Source organism: Phymastichus coffea, unplaced genomic scaffold (genome assembly GCF_024137745.1).
Source record: "Phymastichus coffea isolate CEN01 unplaced genomic scaffold, Cenicafe_Pcof_1.1 PCOF00007, whole genome shotgun sequence".
Taxonomy (NCBI): Eukaryota; Metazoa; Arthropoda; class Insecta; order Hymenoptera; family Eulophidae; genus Phymastichus; species Phymastichus coffea.
In genome coordinates this window covers 5,751,855-5,766,845 of record NW_026706818.1, presented here as the reverse complement: position 1 = coordinate 5,766,845, position 14,991 = coordinate 5,751,855, and the positions used below count along the sequence as shown (strand labels likewise).

Below are 14,991 nucleotides of genomic sequence, written 5' to 3'. Positions count from 1 at the left end.
GTCACTGGAATTTAATACTTTCTATTATTTCTCATATACTATAACACTGCGTGCAGTACTTTTACTGATCTTTATTATTACTTTGTCTTCTATAAACTTAATTATATTTACCCATTTCGTTATTAGAATAAGTTTATAATATTACTCGTCATTTCCAATTAACTTATAAGTTATTGAAGATGTCGGCATGTAGAATTCCATGCAAAGGAAAAATCGATTCCTTTTGTAATATCTGCGGTAAATTTGAGGTAGCTCGACTTCGTCGATCAATCACTGATATCATTAAAGATCAGTTTGAAGAATGTTACGAGACACCTATGAAGAATTTAGACAAACCATGGGTTCCTAAATATATTTGTGAAGACTGTCGCCAAAGTTTGAAAAACTGGAATAAAACTAAAACCGAAGTTGTTCTCCAACCAACAATATAGCGTGAACCTAAAAATCACCATGATAACTATTACTTTTGTAAATGTGATACTTTAAGTTTTAATCATAATAACAAAGCTTCTCTCCTTTATCCAAACGTTTCTAGTGTAACAGCAGCTCAGTATGGAAAAATAGAAAGAAAAAAAAAATCTGATTCTGTACCAAAAAAACTTCAACCAATAGAAGTTCCGGTAACGGACAAAAGCAGCAGTAGTGATAAAGAAGATTTTTCTGACTCAGAAAAGCCCAAACTTTTCGACCGAAATTCTTTGGATGATCTGATCCGTGATTTGAATCTTCCGAAATATTCTTCAAAACTCTTAGCTTCAAGACTAAAAGAAAGAAATCTTTTATTACCTGAGACAAAAGTTTCTATTTACAGGAAGAGAGATATTAAATTTCGGCCATATTTTACTTGCGTAGATAACCTTGTTTACTGCAACGATATAAAGCATCTCATCAGTTTATATGGAGTACAAGGAGGTTATAATCCAGAGAACTGGCGACTCTTCATGGATGCATCTGTACAAAGTCTCAAGGCAGTACTTCTGCACAATGGGAATGAGTATGCAGCTATTCCCATTGCTCATTCCACTGTGATGAAAGAGTCTCACGATAACTTTCCATTCCTTCTTGAGAAAATCAATTACAATGAACACAAATGGCTCGTTTGTGGCGATTTCAAGATGGTCAATATATTAGTTGGCTTGCAATCTAGAAATACGAAGCACCCCTATTTTTTGTGTCTCTGAGACAGTCGTGCACGAGAAGAACATTGGGTTCGGAAAGAATGGACGAATCGGAATGGTTGTTGGATCACACAATGTCGTCCATGAGAACCTTGTTGATACTAAACATATCTTGTTACCTCCACTCCATATAAAACTGGGCTTGATGAGATAAATTCGTCAAGGCACTAGATAAGAAAGGCGAATGTTACAAGTATGTTCAGGGCAAATTTCCTAAATTGTCTGAAGAGAAAATTAAGGAAGGCATATTTGTAGGGCCAGACATTCGAGCACTTATGAATGATGATGAATTCCTCTTGGCAATGACGACTAATGAGAGAAATGCTTGGATAAGTTTCAAAAGTGTCACCGAGAATTTTCTCGGAAACCACCAGAACCCTAAATACAAAACTATTGTGTCGACAATGCTACAGAATTTTCAAAAATTAGGGTGTTTGATGAGCCTGAAAATACACTTTTTGTTTTCACATTTGGAATACTTTCCGGACAATGTTGGGGTGTTCAGTGAAGAAATGGGTGAATGATTTCATCAAGATTTCAGAAACAAAGAGGAACATTATCAAGGTTGATGGAATAAGAGCATGATGGCTGACTATTACTGGGCTCTACACCGACATGATACATTGACAGATCATCATAGACGCAAATCTCTTAAACGTTCATTTCAAGATAAACGACAGCGTTTTCATAAAAAAAAGAAGTGAAAAACTGTAGGGTTGCAGATATTCAGATGCAACACTCACAAACTGAATAAATGAGATTTAAAACGCGTAATTGAAAGCTGCGTAGAATACAAGGCTTGGATATTGAAGAGATTGAAATGTAGAGACATACGGTTATACGATAGCAGCTTGAAGTGCGGATTGAGGAAATTCTGGCAAAGGAGTCTGAGGTTGCAGACTTGCAGGGCTCGGGGGTTGAATATAATTTGGAGGCTAGAGGTATTCTGCGAAGCGAATTTCGGTTTTAGGGTTGGGGGTTATAGCGTCGCGGTAATAGGGCTCGAGGATTGAGGAAATTGCGGTGTGAGGGTCGGGGGTTATAGCTTCGCAGGTTAAAGGCTCGAGAGTTGAGGAAATTGGAGTATGAGGGTCGGGGGTTATACCGCAGCAGGTTAAAGGGCTCGAGGGTTAAGGAAATTGGGGTATGTCGGTCAGGGGTTACAGCGTCGCAGGTTATGGGGCTCTAGGATTAAGGGAATTGAGATTATAGAGTCATTCTGACGTTAAATTTGGATTCAGTGACCTAAAAAACATACAATTACACTATAACTCCTTATTCGGAAATTCACCACTATTTCGTGCTGTAACGAAATCGCTAAATCACTCAAATTCAATCTACGATATCTCGATAGAAAAAAAAGATTTTTAAATCTGAAAAAAGGGTTTTGAAGGGTAAGAGTAGTATTTTGAGATAGCATTACTCGTTTTTTAAAATAAAATTGGCTTACGACGTAATACTACACGAAATATAGTGAAAAATCGTGTTTTTTGAACTTTTAGGTTAGGATTTCTCGAAAACCTGGGGGTGATGGAGCAATTCTGAGGTCAGATTCGGTTTCAGCGCACCAAAAACGTTTGGGAACGTACTGTCTGGTTTCTGGGTTTTTTTCCTTGTCGGCTTGTGTAATCAAAAAAAACAGTCAGCAAAACCTTGACATTTGATTGAACTTGGCGTGCTTTTTTGGGTGTTGGCTCTTCTGGATTCTTCCATTGGTATGATAGGACTTTACAGTACGAGGGTGGTCCGAAAAGTACTTAGCCTACAAAAGAAAAACGAAAATTTTGTAAAAGTGGCGTTTTATTTTTCAACATAGTCTCCTTTTAGTTCGATATACTTGGCCCAGCGATGCTCCAACTTCTTTAACCCGTCTGAAAAATACGTTTTCTCGAGGTCTGAAAAATAGGCTTCCGTGGCAGCGATTACTTCCTCATTCGACTCAAATTTCTGCCCGGCGAGTGATTTTTTCAAGTTTGGAAACAAAAAGAATTCGCACGGGGCTACATCTGGAGAATACGGTGGATGGGGCAGCAGTTCGTAGCCTAATTCAACCAATTTGGCCATGGCAACGGCGGAGGTGTGAGCCAGTGCGTTGTCATGGTGGAAGAGCACTTTTTTCTTCGCCAAATGGGGCAGTTTTTTCTGTAATTCGATGTCGAATCGGCCCAATAATTTGGCATAGTATAGCCCTGTGACCGTTTTGCCCCTCTCCAGGTAGTCGATGTAGATCACACCTTGTGAATCCCAGAAAACGGTGGCCATCACCTTTTCGGCCGATAGGGCAGTCTTCGCCTTCTTCGGAGCACTTTCGCCGGGTAAAGTCCACTATTTCGACTGTTCCTTGGTCTCTGGTGTACTTATACCAGTGGATCCATGTTTCGTCGACTGTCACGAAACGACGCAGAAACTCCTTCGGATTGCACTTAAACAGCGTCAGACATTACTCTGAAGTTGTCTCACGGTTGTTCTTGTTGTCCGGAGTGAGCAAACGCGACACTCATCGCGCCGACAGCTTTCTCATGCCCAAAATTTCATGCAGGACATGACCCACGCGGACTTTTGAGATGCCTACGATCTTAGCTATCTCGCGCACCTTCAATCGTCGATCTGCCAATACGAGATCGTGAATTTTTGTCACGTTATCCTCCGTGGTAGCCGTTTTCGGAGGATCTGGACGTGGTTCTTCAAAAATTGATGTACGACCACGTTGAAACTCGTTAAATCAATTTTTGACGGTCGCCATCGAAGGAGAAGAGTCATCGTACACAGCATCCAAGCGCTTTTTGATTTCGCTGCGCGATTTCCCTTCCAAAAACAAGAATCGAATCACCGACCGATACTGCTCATTTTCCATTTTTCAAAAATCAACGGACACACTTGCTTTCACACGCTCTCAAAAATAAACTACAACTCCGATCCGGTTGAAATCTTGACAGTAACCATCGAGAAGGTTGTACTACGCGATAGAATATTTCTTTTGCGAGATTGGCGCCATCCGGCGGTGAGACTAAGTACTTATCGGACCACCCTCGTAGTGTTCAAAATTATAAGGCACCCCTGATTTCGCTTTATATTATTTAGGATTTTTAAGCTTTTGACAGCCTTGGAGGTCTTAATTTTCTAGTAGTCATTCGCAATATTTTTTTAATCAAAATTTGTGTTTTTCTAAACAAAAAAAACGTCAATTCGATGTAGATTTGATCCACTACAAAATTTTTATGAAGATTTGAATTTAAAAAGTAATATTTTTTGAAACAATGAAATACCGTCGATTTCGTAGCACTTAAAACACTTTACAAATGTTGTATCGGTATATAACAGCATGATTCTTTTTTCCTCATATTTTTTCAACTTTCAGATTCAACCAATTAAAATTTTAAATGGCTATGGATAAAATTGTTCTAACCACATAAAAATAACGACTTATTTTCATACTTGAAAATCGCTAATTTTATTTCATTTAAGGCCAATTTTTTTCAAATACCCCAGTCATTTTTTAATTTACTGCACACAAATTGTAGGAAAATACATTTTTTATTCGTTTTAAATCAATTGGTTTTGAAACAAAATATTATAGATACTTAAAAATTTTCTTTATGATTTATAGAGGTTAGTACAGGTTTGGAAGCCGCGACACGATACTTCAAATTCTTTTCAAACAAACGCCTGTTAACTATTTGTCTGGATATTTTAACCTTCAATTCTATATCTAATTAACTTTTAATACTATTTGCTGTTATAGTAAGATTTTGTTTGGCTTTTTGAATGATAATTCTATCAATTCGAGAAATTGTTGCGAGCGGTCTTTCTGTATTTTTCTTATTTCTCACCATCTTACTTTTATGATAAGCAATAATAGTATTTTGTACACAACATCTACTTACCTTCAATAATTTAGATATTTTAATCTGGTTTTTATGTGCTTTGAACAAACCAATAATTTGCCATTTTTTGTTTCGGGCACTGCTTTTCTCCCCATAATTATTTTTTGAGTAAAACCTATATAATAGGATAAATGAGGCGCAAATAATAGGATCAATGATTTTATTCGTCTAAGCTTACATTCGCAATAACTACTATATTGGCGAAAGGTCAGCGCGAATAACTTAATCACTGATTTTAATTCGTCTGATCCTAACACTCACGTTCGATTCTACGAAATGGCGGAAAGGTCAGGGCGAATCAATAGGCACCGGCATCGATGGATCCACGCGTCGCGACGACCTACTGCACCGAAAAATCCACTCCCGCACTCCGCGATTATTACTAATGAGTGGCACTTTGCCTACTTACGGTTTTCCTGCTGAGATTCGGCGAACGAAATTAGCGTGAAAAAAGGTGTTAGTGCAATTAATCTTGCGTAACGAGAAGTCTGTTGGAGCAATCACTCCTTCTGGCTAGAAGAACAGCGGCAAAATGGACGAGAATCGGCTTTTCGCTGTCAAAGATCGCTTTTCTTCTCCTCTTTCCGAGAAGAAATATTATTATTAGTCGGTATGCTAATTCGGATATCGGTAGCGCCCTCTGAATATTTCATCATTGGTCCATAAGTAAATTAGACGGATACAGCGCCCTCCTTGATTCTCCTACTTTCGTCGTTATTTACCCTCTCACCCCCCACTAAGTTAGTTAGAATTAATTGATGGGAAAGATCTACCCCTACTCTTATCTATTTTTCTATGCGGACGGAAATTTAGAAATCACCAGCGAATTTCGTCAGAAGTTCGAATTCTGTCGGTTAATTTATCGATTAAATTTATTGGAGTAATTGTCGCTTGCTATTATAATAAAGTGTGTGCAGTCGCTTGCGAATTTTCATAATTCGGTATTTCTTTCATATTCATTTTTAATTATAATTTTAGATAGTTGTGATTAAATATATAATGTAAGTCATCTCAATTGTAGCGCCTCCATCTTCGCATTTACATATAATTCTATTCATCATTTCATATAATCTGTCTCGCTCGCTCTTGTTTAGTCTATTTCGCTCGCTCTGTCTCGCTCGCTCGCTCTCAGTCGGTCTCACTCGCTCATGCTCAGTTTATCTCGGCGCTTTAAAATGGCCGCTCGCTCTCTCGCGCGTACACCTCGTGTTCCCGTAACGGTCTTTGGAGCACCTCCTGGGGCACTCCCGTGTCGGACAGGTGACGTGTTCTCGTGTGTTTGTGCGTGGTCCTCGTTGTGAGTGTGCGTGGCGCTCAGGATGTCGCCGATGGTGTTCGGCAGCCCGACACAACTGATTGCCGGCTGCCAGTTCATCGGCGATTTTCTGCTCGCCCCAGATGTTTCAGTCGGCAACACGTGGTCGTGAGTGAGTGTGTGCGTGCGCTCTCTTATTCCATGGTTACGCTCCTTTTTTTTTTGATTGTCCGTTGGATCGCGTTGGTCGAGCTTGTTTCGCCAATATCTCCGGTTTTGGTGTTCGGGCATAAAAAAGGGTAATTGCTTCTTATAGGGCGCGTTTGTTTTCATTTTATACAACTGGTTACGGGGCGGAAAGGGACGGGAATGGCTTTCCTGAGGTGTTGCAAATAATGCAACGCTCAGGAAAAGCCTTGTAATGTACCGCATTACACACGTTTCATGCCCAAACATCGGAAAGAATATCATGGCATGAGCAAACCGATATGCTAACATATTTTACGACATCTTTGATGGTAGTTCGACGATTTTTTAATACAATTTCTTTCATTATTTCAACATCTGTTGTTGATGAGCTGGGACATCCAGGGCAAGGTTCGTCTTCGACATCCACTCGGCCTTCTTGGAATAGCTTATATCACTTATACACATTTTTCTTAGTCAGAGTAGACTCACCGTATACATTTACGTATTAACATTTCAAGAGCTGTAGAGCACTGGATTCGATTTTTCACACAAAATTTCATGTAAACTCTTTGCTCCATTCTTTTCGATAGAAGAAAATCGCCGAGCATACCCAACACTTCAAATCTCTGACGCCTCTGCCAGAAAAACAACATGTGCTATATAGTCAAAACTATGAATATATGATCGTAGCGAGTGTACCAATACAACAACAACAAAAATTTTGAAATTGAATGTACTTAACCCGCGAAAATTGAAAAGTCACCTTACTTTTTGAACACCCCTTGTACAATATGAGTCGTGGCCTCTGTTCGTTTATCGTACCTTTAAATTGCACTTTTATTAAAGTAGCACCAAATATTGTTCTGCATATAAAATATTATGATTTTTTTAATGGCGTAGATTATTTTACCGTTCGTTAAACCGCTTGTAAAATATAAGCAGAAAGAACTTTCAAACGTTATTTTCGCATACAATCCGTGAATATAAAATGTTGTATATTTCAGAATTAATTTTTTCGACCTCAGTTTATCTAATATCCGAAATGAGTCTACTTCTGTGATAAATATTATATCAGATCTATTTTGACTAGATTGAAAATCAAAGATTCTATCTAAATATCTACTGCACTTATACGATACTGTAACATATATCAAAATCGCCATGTGATTCTCTCAGCCAAACAGATCACAAATATAATGATTTCACTTCTGAGACCATAACTTTTCCTAAATAATATAATGAAAGAAAAATTAAGTTATTTTATTTTTTATTGAATGATTAGAAGATAATTGTAGTATTAAACAATTTGCTTCATTTGATCTGATGCAATATTTGGGTTTGCATTTTCTGATTTCAGATAGCTTTTCGATTTAAATCTCATTTAATTAGCTTGAGTCATTTAGAATATAAAAATCTACCAGCTGATGTTTTTCTTCTTTATTTAATCAGAAAAAAGAATTTCATTAAGACACTCAATATTGATATGCCAGTAGATGCAGCGCTTTCCTTTTTATATTTTAATCAATGATCACCGTAGATCATATTCGATATAAATGATCTTTAACTCTACTGTAATTTTCCAGATTATTTGATGTTGGAGGGCAGAGAAGTGAGCGCAAGAAATGGATTCATTGTTTCGAGGATGTAACAGCTATTATATTTTGTGTTGCAATGTCTGAATACGATCAAGTTTTGCATGAAGATGAAACAACGGTTTGTAAACACCATTCCTAAATTAGTAAAAATTATCTGCAATTAATCAATTAATTTTAATTATTACTCAATGATTTATTTTAGAAATAGAATAAAATAATCCGATGCGGTTTCTTTTTTTCTCTCCTATAATATAAAAAAAGTTATTCATCAAACTGATGATTTTACATTAAGTAATGATCAATATATATGACGCTATTGTATATTGCACATACAAAAAATAAAATGCGAAAGAATCATCGACAAATAATACAATTAAATAATTAGCATTAACCAAAACAGACTATTTTAAATATAATATATAAAAAATGAAACATCACATTCTTATTTAAATGAATTATTATTAGTCAAACTTTCATAAAATTTAATATAATAATTTGATAATATATTATAATTTATATTCGGTGAATCCGGAGACCTTATACAAACAATGATTGAAATAATATTAAATCTTCTCATATTTATCATATATTTCTAAAATATGACAAATATAGTTTGACCGATTATCACAACATCATCAGTTCAATGAAAATCAGTTGTACATTTATATTAATAAACATATATACATATATACTAATATCGATAAACATATGTACAATATATAGTATAATTATGCCTATATATCTGTCTCTTTCTGCGGTCTAATCAAGATCGCTATTGAACTATTGAATATACATGTTTATATTACTTTTATAATTTTTTTGTCACAGATTTATTACAGCAGAGGCGAAGGTATGCGCGGAAGTGCGACAGAGAGCTAGCTAGTTAGCTACGACACAGGAAGAACGCGCGAGCTTCTTCAGTTTTTCAGCAACAAGCGCGACGTTAGTAGAAGAGAAGGAAGGGAAAACTATTATGCACGTTGTTAGGAGTAATCTAGATCACGCACTTTAGCCGAGAATTAAACGCTATTTGTCTCTCCGGTTGCCAATCGATATTCCGATGTTTTAGTTACGAAGAATCCTAAAGTGGAACATCTGTATCAAGAGCACTATAATTCATGCAAAGAAGTAATTGTTTCTTGCAGTCACGCAATGTACAGGTAGCATACATCGAGTGAGCAGGCAAAATCTCTACTTTCTCTTCGATAGTCTTCATCCCTGACAACTTGGGTTGATTTTATTACCGCTCAGAAGAAGGAGTAGGAAGTATACTTTTTTTTGACTAGTGGTGCTATGCGCCTATAGCATACGTACACCAAGATGCAGTATTACTTGAAATGGAGCGCTATTTGATATCATATTTATATTCCACCTTTCTAGATACCAACATTTGATTTTGTTGATATTGTAGTAAAATTATACACCCTGATCTTTGCTGTAGTCTCCTAGATTTTCACGAAACAAGTCGATATAAGAATGTAGAAATGTAATTTTAATTCAAATCCGTCGTCTAAATTACTCTATCCCATTAGAATATTATTATTCTTAGATATTATTATTGCTATTGCGACTATTTTTCCTATTTTTGGGCTTAAATAACTTCGCAAGTATAATTTTATTAAAAATCCGGAAAAACCACTAAAAAAAGCAACTTTTAAACTTTCAATTTTACTACTCTAAATTGTCAGCCCTATCTATGGTAAATTTGAGGTTATAGTTTTCAGTCTAACAGATAAGCTCTACGGGTAAATCATTACTTTTATAAAACATCCTTTGTTTGTAATAAATTAATTTTAATAATAACCGAAATGTTAAATAATGTAATTGTTCTTTCATGTAATGGCCATAAGAAAAATTCAATTTTTTCACATTTCAATCGTCGATATTTCAAAGTAAAATAATGCAAATCATAATTTCAGTATGAAGAAATTAGTATAGAATATCTTGAAATCCAAATGTAATAGAGAAATTTTGACACTGGATTCGAATCCAGCGTACCAAAACCCTTTGAGAACAGATATTCTCGTTTATAGATGTGAAATAAATAGAAAATGTATTGATCTATGTAATTTTGCATCGAGTAACATAATAATTCTTCTCAGTTTTTATTAAAATAGAACTATAACTCCCTATTATCTTTTTACTCTATCTTGGGTCTGTAATCAGACAGCTTCTTTTTCATGATTTGAAGCATTTGCGTCTAAGATGAAAGGTAACATCCGAACCACCACTTAAGAAAAGGCAAAGATGGGTGCAATTATTTAATTCAATTTTGTATTGAATGAGATGATATTTCTTAACAATATTATTATCTTGTAAAATATTCTTAAAGTCGATTAAAAGCTAATCAAAAATCTCTTTTTATGAAGAATCTAAATTCTAAGATTTATCTTCGAAAAAATTTTTCAATAAAACCACTAACCTGCTTTGAAATTCTGCAAAATCTCTATTGTTTAGTATTACAATCGACTGTACCTGGATTTTACACAATTTTATTTATTGATTCTATAATTCCAATATCTTCAAAGAATCATATACAAGTCTCATCGTCAGCAATATATGCAACAAAAACAATCATGGAAACTGAGTTTTTTTGCAATCTGTATTATACTTTAAGACAATAAGCGTCCAGCACTGGGTGACGTCTAGAAATATGTCGGTACAATGTTGCTTTCCCTCGATAAATTTTTTTTCAGCAGCTAATATTTTGTTTACTTGTTCTATCGTAGACTGATTGTATCTAAGACTGAATTATTGATCTGAGATAAATTTTCTATTTATGATTGGATTGATTTTGATCATTTTAATAGAAATAATAGAATTTACTGGTAAAAGATTAGTCGGTCTGTATAACGTCACCATTTTAGTTTCTTTACCGGATTTGGGAATTAATATAATCTCTACCACTTTTCATTGAACGGAAAAATAGGATAGATGAAGACATGCATTAATTTGCAATAACAATTGCTATTAATGCATGTCTTCGTCTATCTTATAACCTTATTGGTATTGTAGATAGATTTTCAATCATTATTTCTATGATGTTATCAACACTGGATGCGTTTTGTTATTAATATGTCTGATTAATTGTAATATTTACTTTATTGTAACTCTTTCAATTGGTATGTTATTGTAGATATTATGATTTTCCCGTAAGATATCTTTTTTTTATTTTGTGATGATTCTTTGCTGAAGTTTGAATATTTGATATGGATAATTTACAAATGCATCAGTTTTCTACTTATCGGATCTAACCAATTTACCACAGGATATTTTGATGGGTGGAATAAATGTAGTTGATTTTTCGTAACTTTACATAGTGAACATTCCGTTGCTTCTACGGAACTCAATGCTCCTAGAAATTTTGCATTTGTATGCTTTATTTTTATACGATATTTTCTTCAAATCTTTAGATGCTTTATTTAATTTAATTATACCTTCACTCGATCTGGATGTGTAATACCATCGTTTAAGTTATTTCTTTTCTTTAATTTTGTTTCAGCTGGTACTAGTCTACTTTGAATTAGAACTAGAGCTAATAAGCCCTTAAAAATTATTTATACAGATGTTATGGGTCCTATTAAACCACAAACTTACCCAAGTAGAAAACGATATATTATAGTATTTATCGATGACTTTTCGAGATTTGCCAAAGCTTATGCAATTAAAAATAGATCTGAAGCAGGCGAATGTTTAGAAGATTTTTTAATAACAATTAAAAATTTGCTAGGGAAAAATGTAAAAGCCTGTTATATTAGAGCTGACAATGCAAAAGAATTCGTCGGAGGTAAATTTCTAGAAGTTATGAAAAATGAAAATATTGAATCTGATTTTTCCAATCCTTATAGTCCACCGCACAATGGTACGGCGGAGAGGTTCAATAGAACCCTAATACAAAAAATTAGATCACTGATACTAGACTCTGGTTTGCCAAAGAATCTTTGGAATCTAGCTCTGGAGGTAGCAATAAATTTGTACAATAGAACAACACATTCGTCTGTAGATTTCAAAACTCCCTTGAATACATTGTTCCCTAATAGTAAGTGTCACATAGACAAAATTAGAAGATTTGGTAGTATAGCCTATGCGAGAAAACCCTTAGCAGAAAACAAATTGTCAGAAAGAGCCATTAAAACTATATTAGTAGGACAGTCGTCAAATGGTTATATCCTTTGGCATCCTCAGACAGGGAAAATAATTCATTCAAAGCATGTAAAAATTCGAGAAAAATTGACTTATAAAAATATAGACAAAAATCATGAATTGTTTAGAGTCGTTAATGTAGAAGATGAACTAGATGATGAAAATATAGAAAATAATATCATAAACTTATTTGATAATAACTCTGAGTCTGAAATTTTAGAAAAACCAAGTGAAGCTATTAACGATAATATTGTAGAGTCAAATAAAATTAGAGCCAAAAATAAGAAAAGAAAACTAAACAATATGTTAGCACAAAGTGAAATTGAAATTCATGTGAGAAAACAGCCTAAAAGAAGTGCTAAAAAGCCTAAAGATTATAAAGCTATATCTGAAGGGAAAGTCAATATTGTAGATACTAGCTATGCATTCTTAACTGATTTTCTAAATATAGATGAAATTGATAAAGATGAAAAGAATTCTATTTTATTAGCAGCAACTAACTTAGATTCTATAAGTTATCTAGAGGCCCTGAATATAAAAGAAAAGTTAGAATGGCAAAAAGCAGTTAAAAATGAACTAAACTCCATAAATGAAAATAAAGTTTGGAGCTTGGTAGATATACCATATATAATGCCAAATGGCAGAAGAGCAAATATAATAGATAGCAGATGGGTCTTTAAACGTAAAATGAACTCTGAAGGTAAACTGATTTTTAAAGCTAGTCTTGTAGTCAGAGGTTTCAAAGATAAAAATGATTATCAACTTAGCGAAACCTATGCTCCTGTTTCTCGACTTCTCGTAATTAGAGCTACTCTTGCTATAATAAATAAATTGGACTTAGAAGTTTATCAATTAGATGTTAAAACTGCTTTCTTGTATGGTAAGTTAGAAAAAACAGTTTATATGGAAATCCCTGGTGGACTAGAGGTAGATAAAAAGACTAGAAAGACTAAAGTTTGCGAATTACACAAATCTCTTTACGGTCTGAAAGTTAGTCCTAAAAGATGGAATTTGAGATTTTCTGAGGAAGTAGAAAAATTGGGTTTAGAAAAAAATATTAATGAACCATGCTTGTTTCCTTACAGAATGAAAGGCACTATGATTATATTGATACTATATGTAGATGATATTCTTTTAGCTGGCAATAATATACAAAAACTAGATGAAATTAAAAAGCATTTGAGTTCTATTTTCAAAATAAAAGATATGGGAGAACCTAAAGATTATTTAGGAATTAGAATAAATAGAGATAGAAATAGTAAAATTATGGATTTAAGTCAAGCTTAATACACTGAAAAGATTTTAGAGAGGTTTGGAATGAAAGATTGTAAACCCCAAGATACTCCCATGGTAACTAGACAGGTCAAAAATAGAAGTCTGAAAAACAAAAACAATCAAAAAGGAAAATTAGAAGTTCCTTATAGAGAAGCAGTAGGAAGTCTTTTATATTTGGCTAATGTCACTCGTCCTGATATTTCTTTTGCAGTTAGCTACTTAGCTAGAAAACAGTCTGATCCTTCTGAAGATGACTGGAGTGACATTAAAAGAGTATTGAGATACTTGAGAGGTACTATTGATTTGGGTTTAGTTTACAGAGGTAAAACAGATGGACTAGAAGCTTTTTCAGACGCAAGTTTCAAAGACAATTTAGATTCAACATCAACTACTATAAGACTTTTTGGTGATACTATCATGTGGAGGAGTCATAAACAAAATCCTGTAAATACCTCAACTTGTCATACTGAGTATTTTGCAATGAGCGAAACTTGCCAAGAATTAATTTCACTAGATAAAGATTGTGACGTCCGGGTTACTATCTCAGGTACGTCTGAGGCGGACGTTTTCTCAGGTGCTCTATTTGGTTTGCGTGCGTACGCTTAAACCGGGACGAGAAATTGGAGAATTAGAGTTTTTCTATTTCGCGTTTCGCGTTGAAAAAGAGAAAAATAAAATTGGACTACAAGTCTCCCATCAAACACCAGAATACAATGAAATCGGGACTTGCATGTGAATATCCCAGACCTTGCTAGAATTGTCACATAAAAGAATTTAATTTTTCTTTAACGGCGCGACTGTCTTATAGAAAAGTATCCCAATCCTCGTTGAAATACTCTTCGAAGACTTGTTTTTTTTCGAATTCCGATCTAACTATTTTAATAGAAAGGAAGAGGAAAGATAGCAATAAAAAATTTTGTTTAAACTTACTCTTCTTTTATTCAATGGAGTTGACTGGTATTTGGAGAGTCTGAACCTGACACTTGGTAGAACTTCGTACAATGTAGTAAATCTTATGAAGCTTGCGAGGATCATGAGAGTGGACGATTTTCGCTTGCGCACGCCCTTTTAAACCCTGGGGGTGGTTGGGAGGAAAATCCCTCTTTCAGTCCCTCAAAATTTGGGAAGAGTGGAAATGCCAGTAAATTCTAATTGGCTGACTGAGATTTTCCCTCCTTTTCTCTTTCGGATTTCGGGCCCTAATTGGTTCAAGGGTGTGGTGAGAATTGGGGGCGCGCGTTCAAGAGTTTGGGCCCTATCTCGTTAGATGGCTCTCCAAGTACCATTTTCATTACAGATTTTCTTATAATTATTAATTTATTTGTTACGTAAAATTGTTACAATTAATTCTTAATAATAACGCAAGTTTCTTAATATTTAACATATTTTACGTGAAAATCTCTAATCCTACATGTTTACAATTAGTAACTTAAATAATTAACTTAATTCGTTGTTTAAATAATATGGAATGA

The 14,991-nt window shown here is 34.6% G+C and overlaps 1 protein-coding gene across 9 annotated transcripts in view; it reads left to right on the top strand.

Moving 5' to 3' along the window:
- LOC131668951 (guanine nucleotide-binding protein G(o) subunit alpha) overlaps positions 1–14,991 on the top strand; it is an 853,882-nt gene that overhangs the window by 555,060 nt on the left and 283,831 nt on the right. For 8 of the 9 annotated variants that reach the window (XR_009302331.1, XM_058943493.1, XM_058943510.1 and 5 more), the window contains one exon: positions 8,090–8,219. Coding sequence is in view for 8 of the 9 variants with exons in the window: in XM_058943493.1 (XP_058799476.1) it covers positions 8,090–8,219 (130 nt within the window). In the remaining variant the exon portion in view is untranslated. Of the gene's footprint in view, positions 1–8,089; positions 8,220–8,929; positions 9,891–14,991 lie in introns of those variants that run through there. The other variant, XM_058943522.1, reaches the window with a different exon arrangement.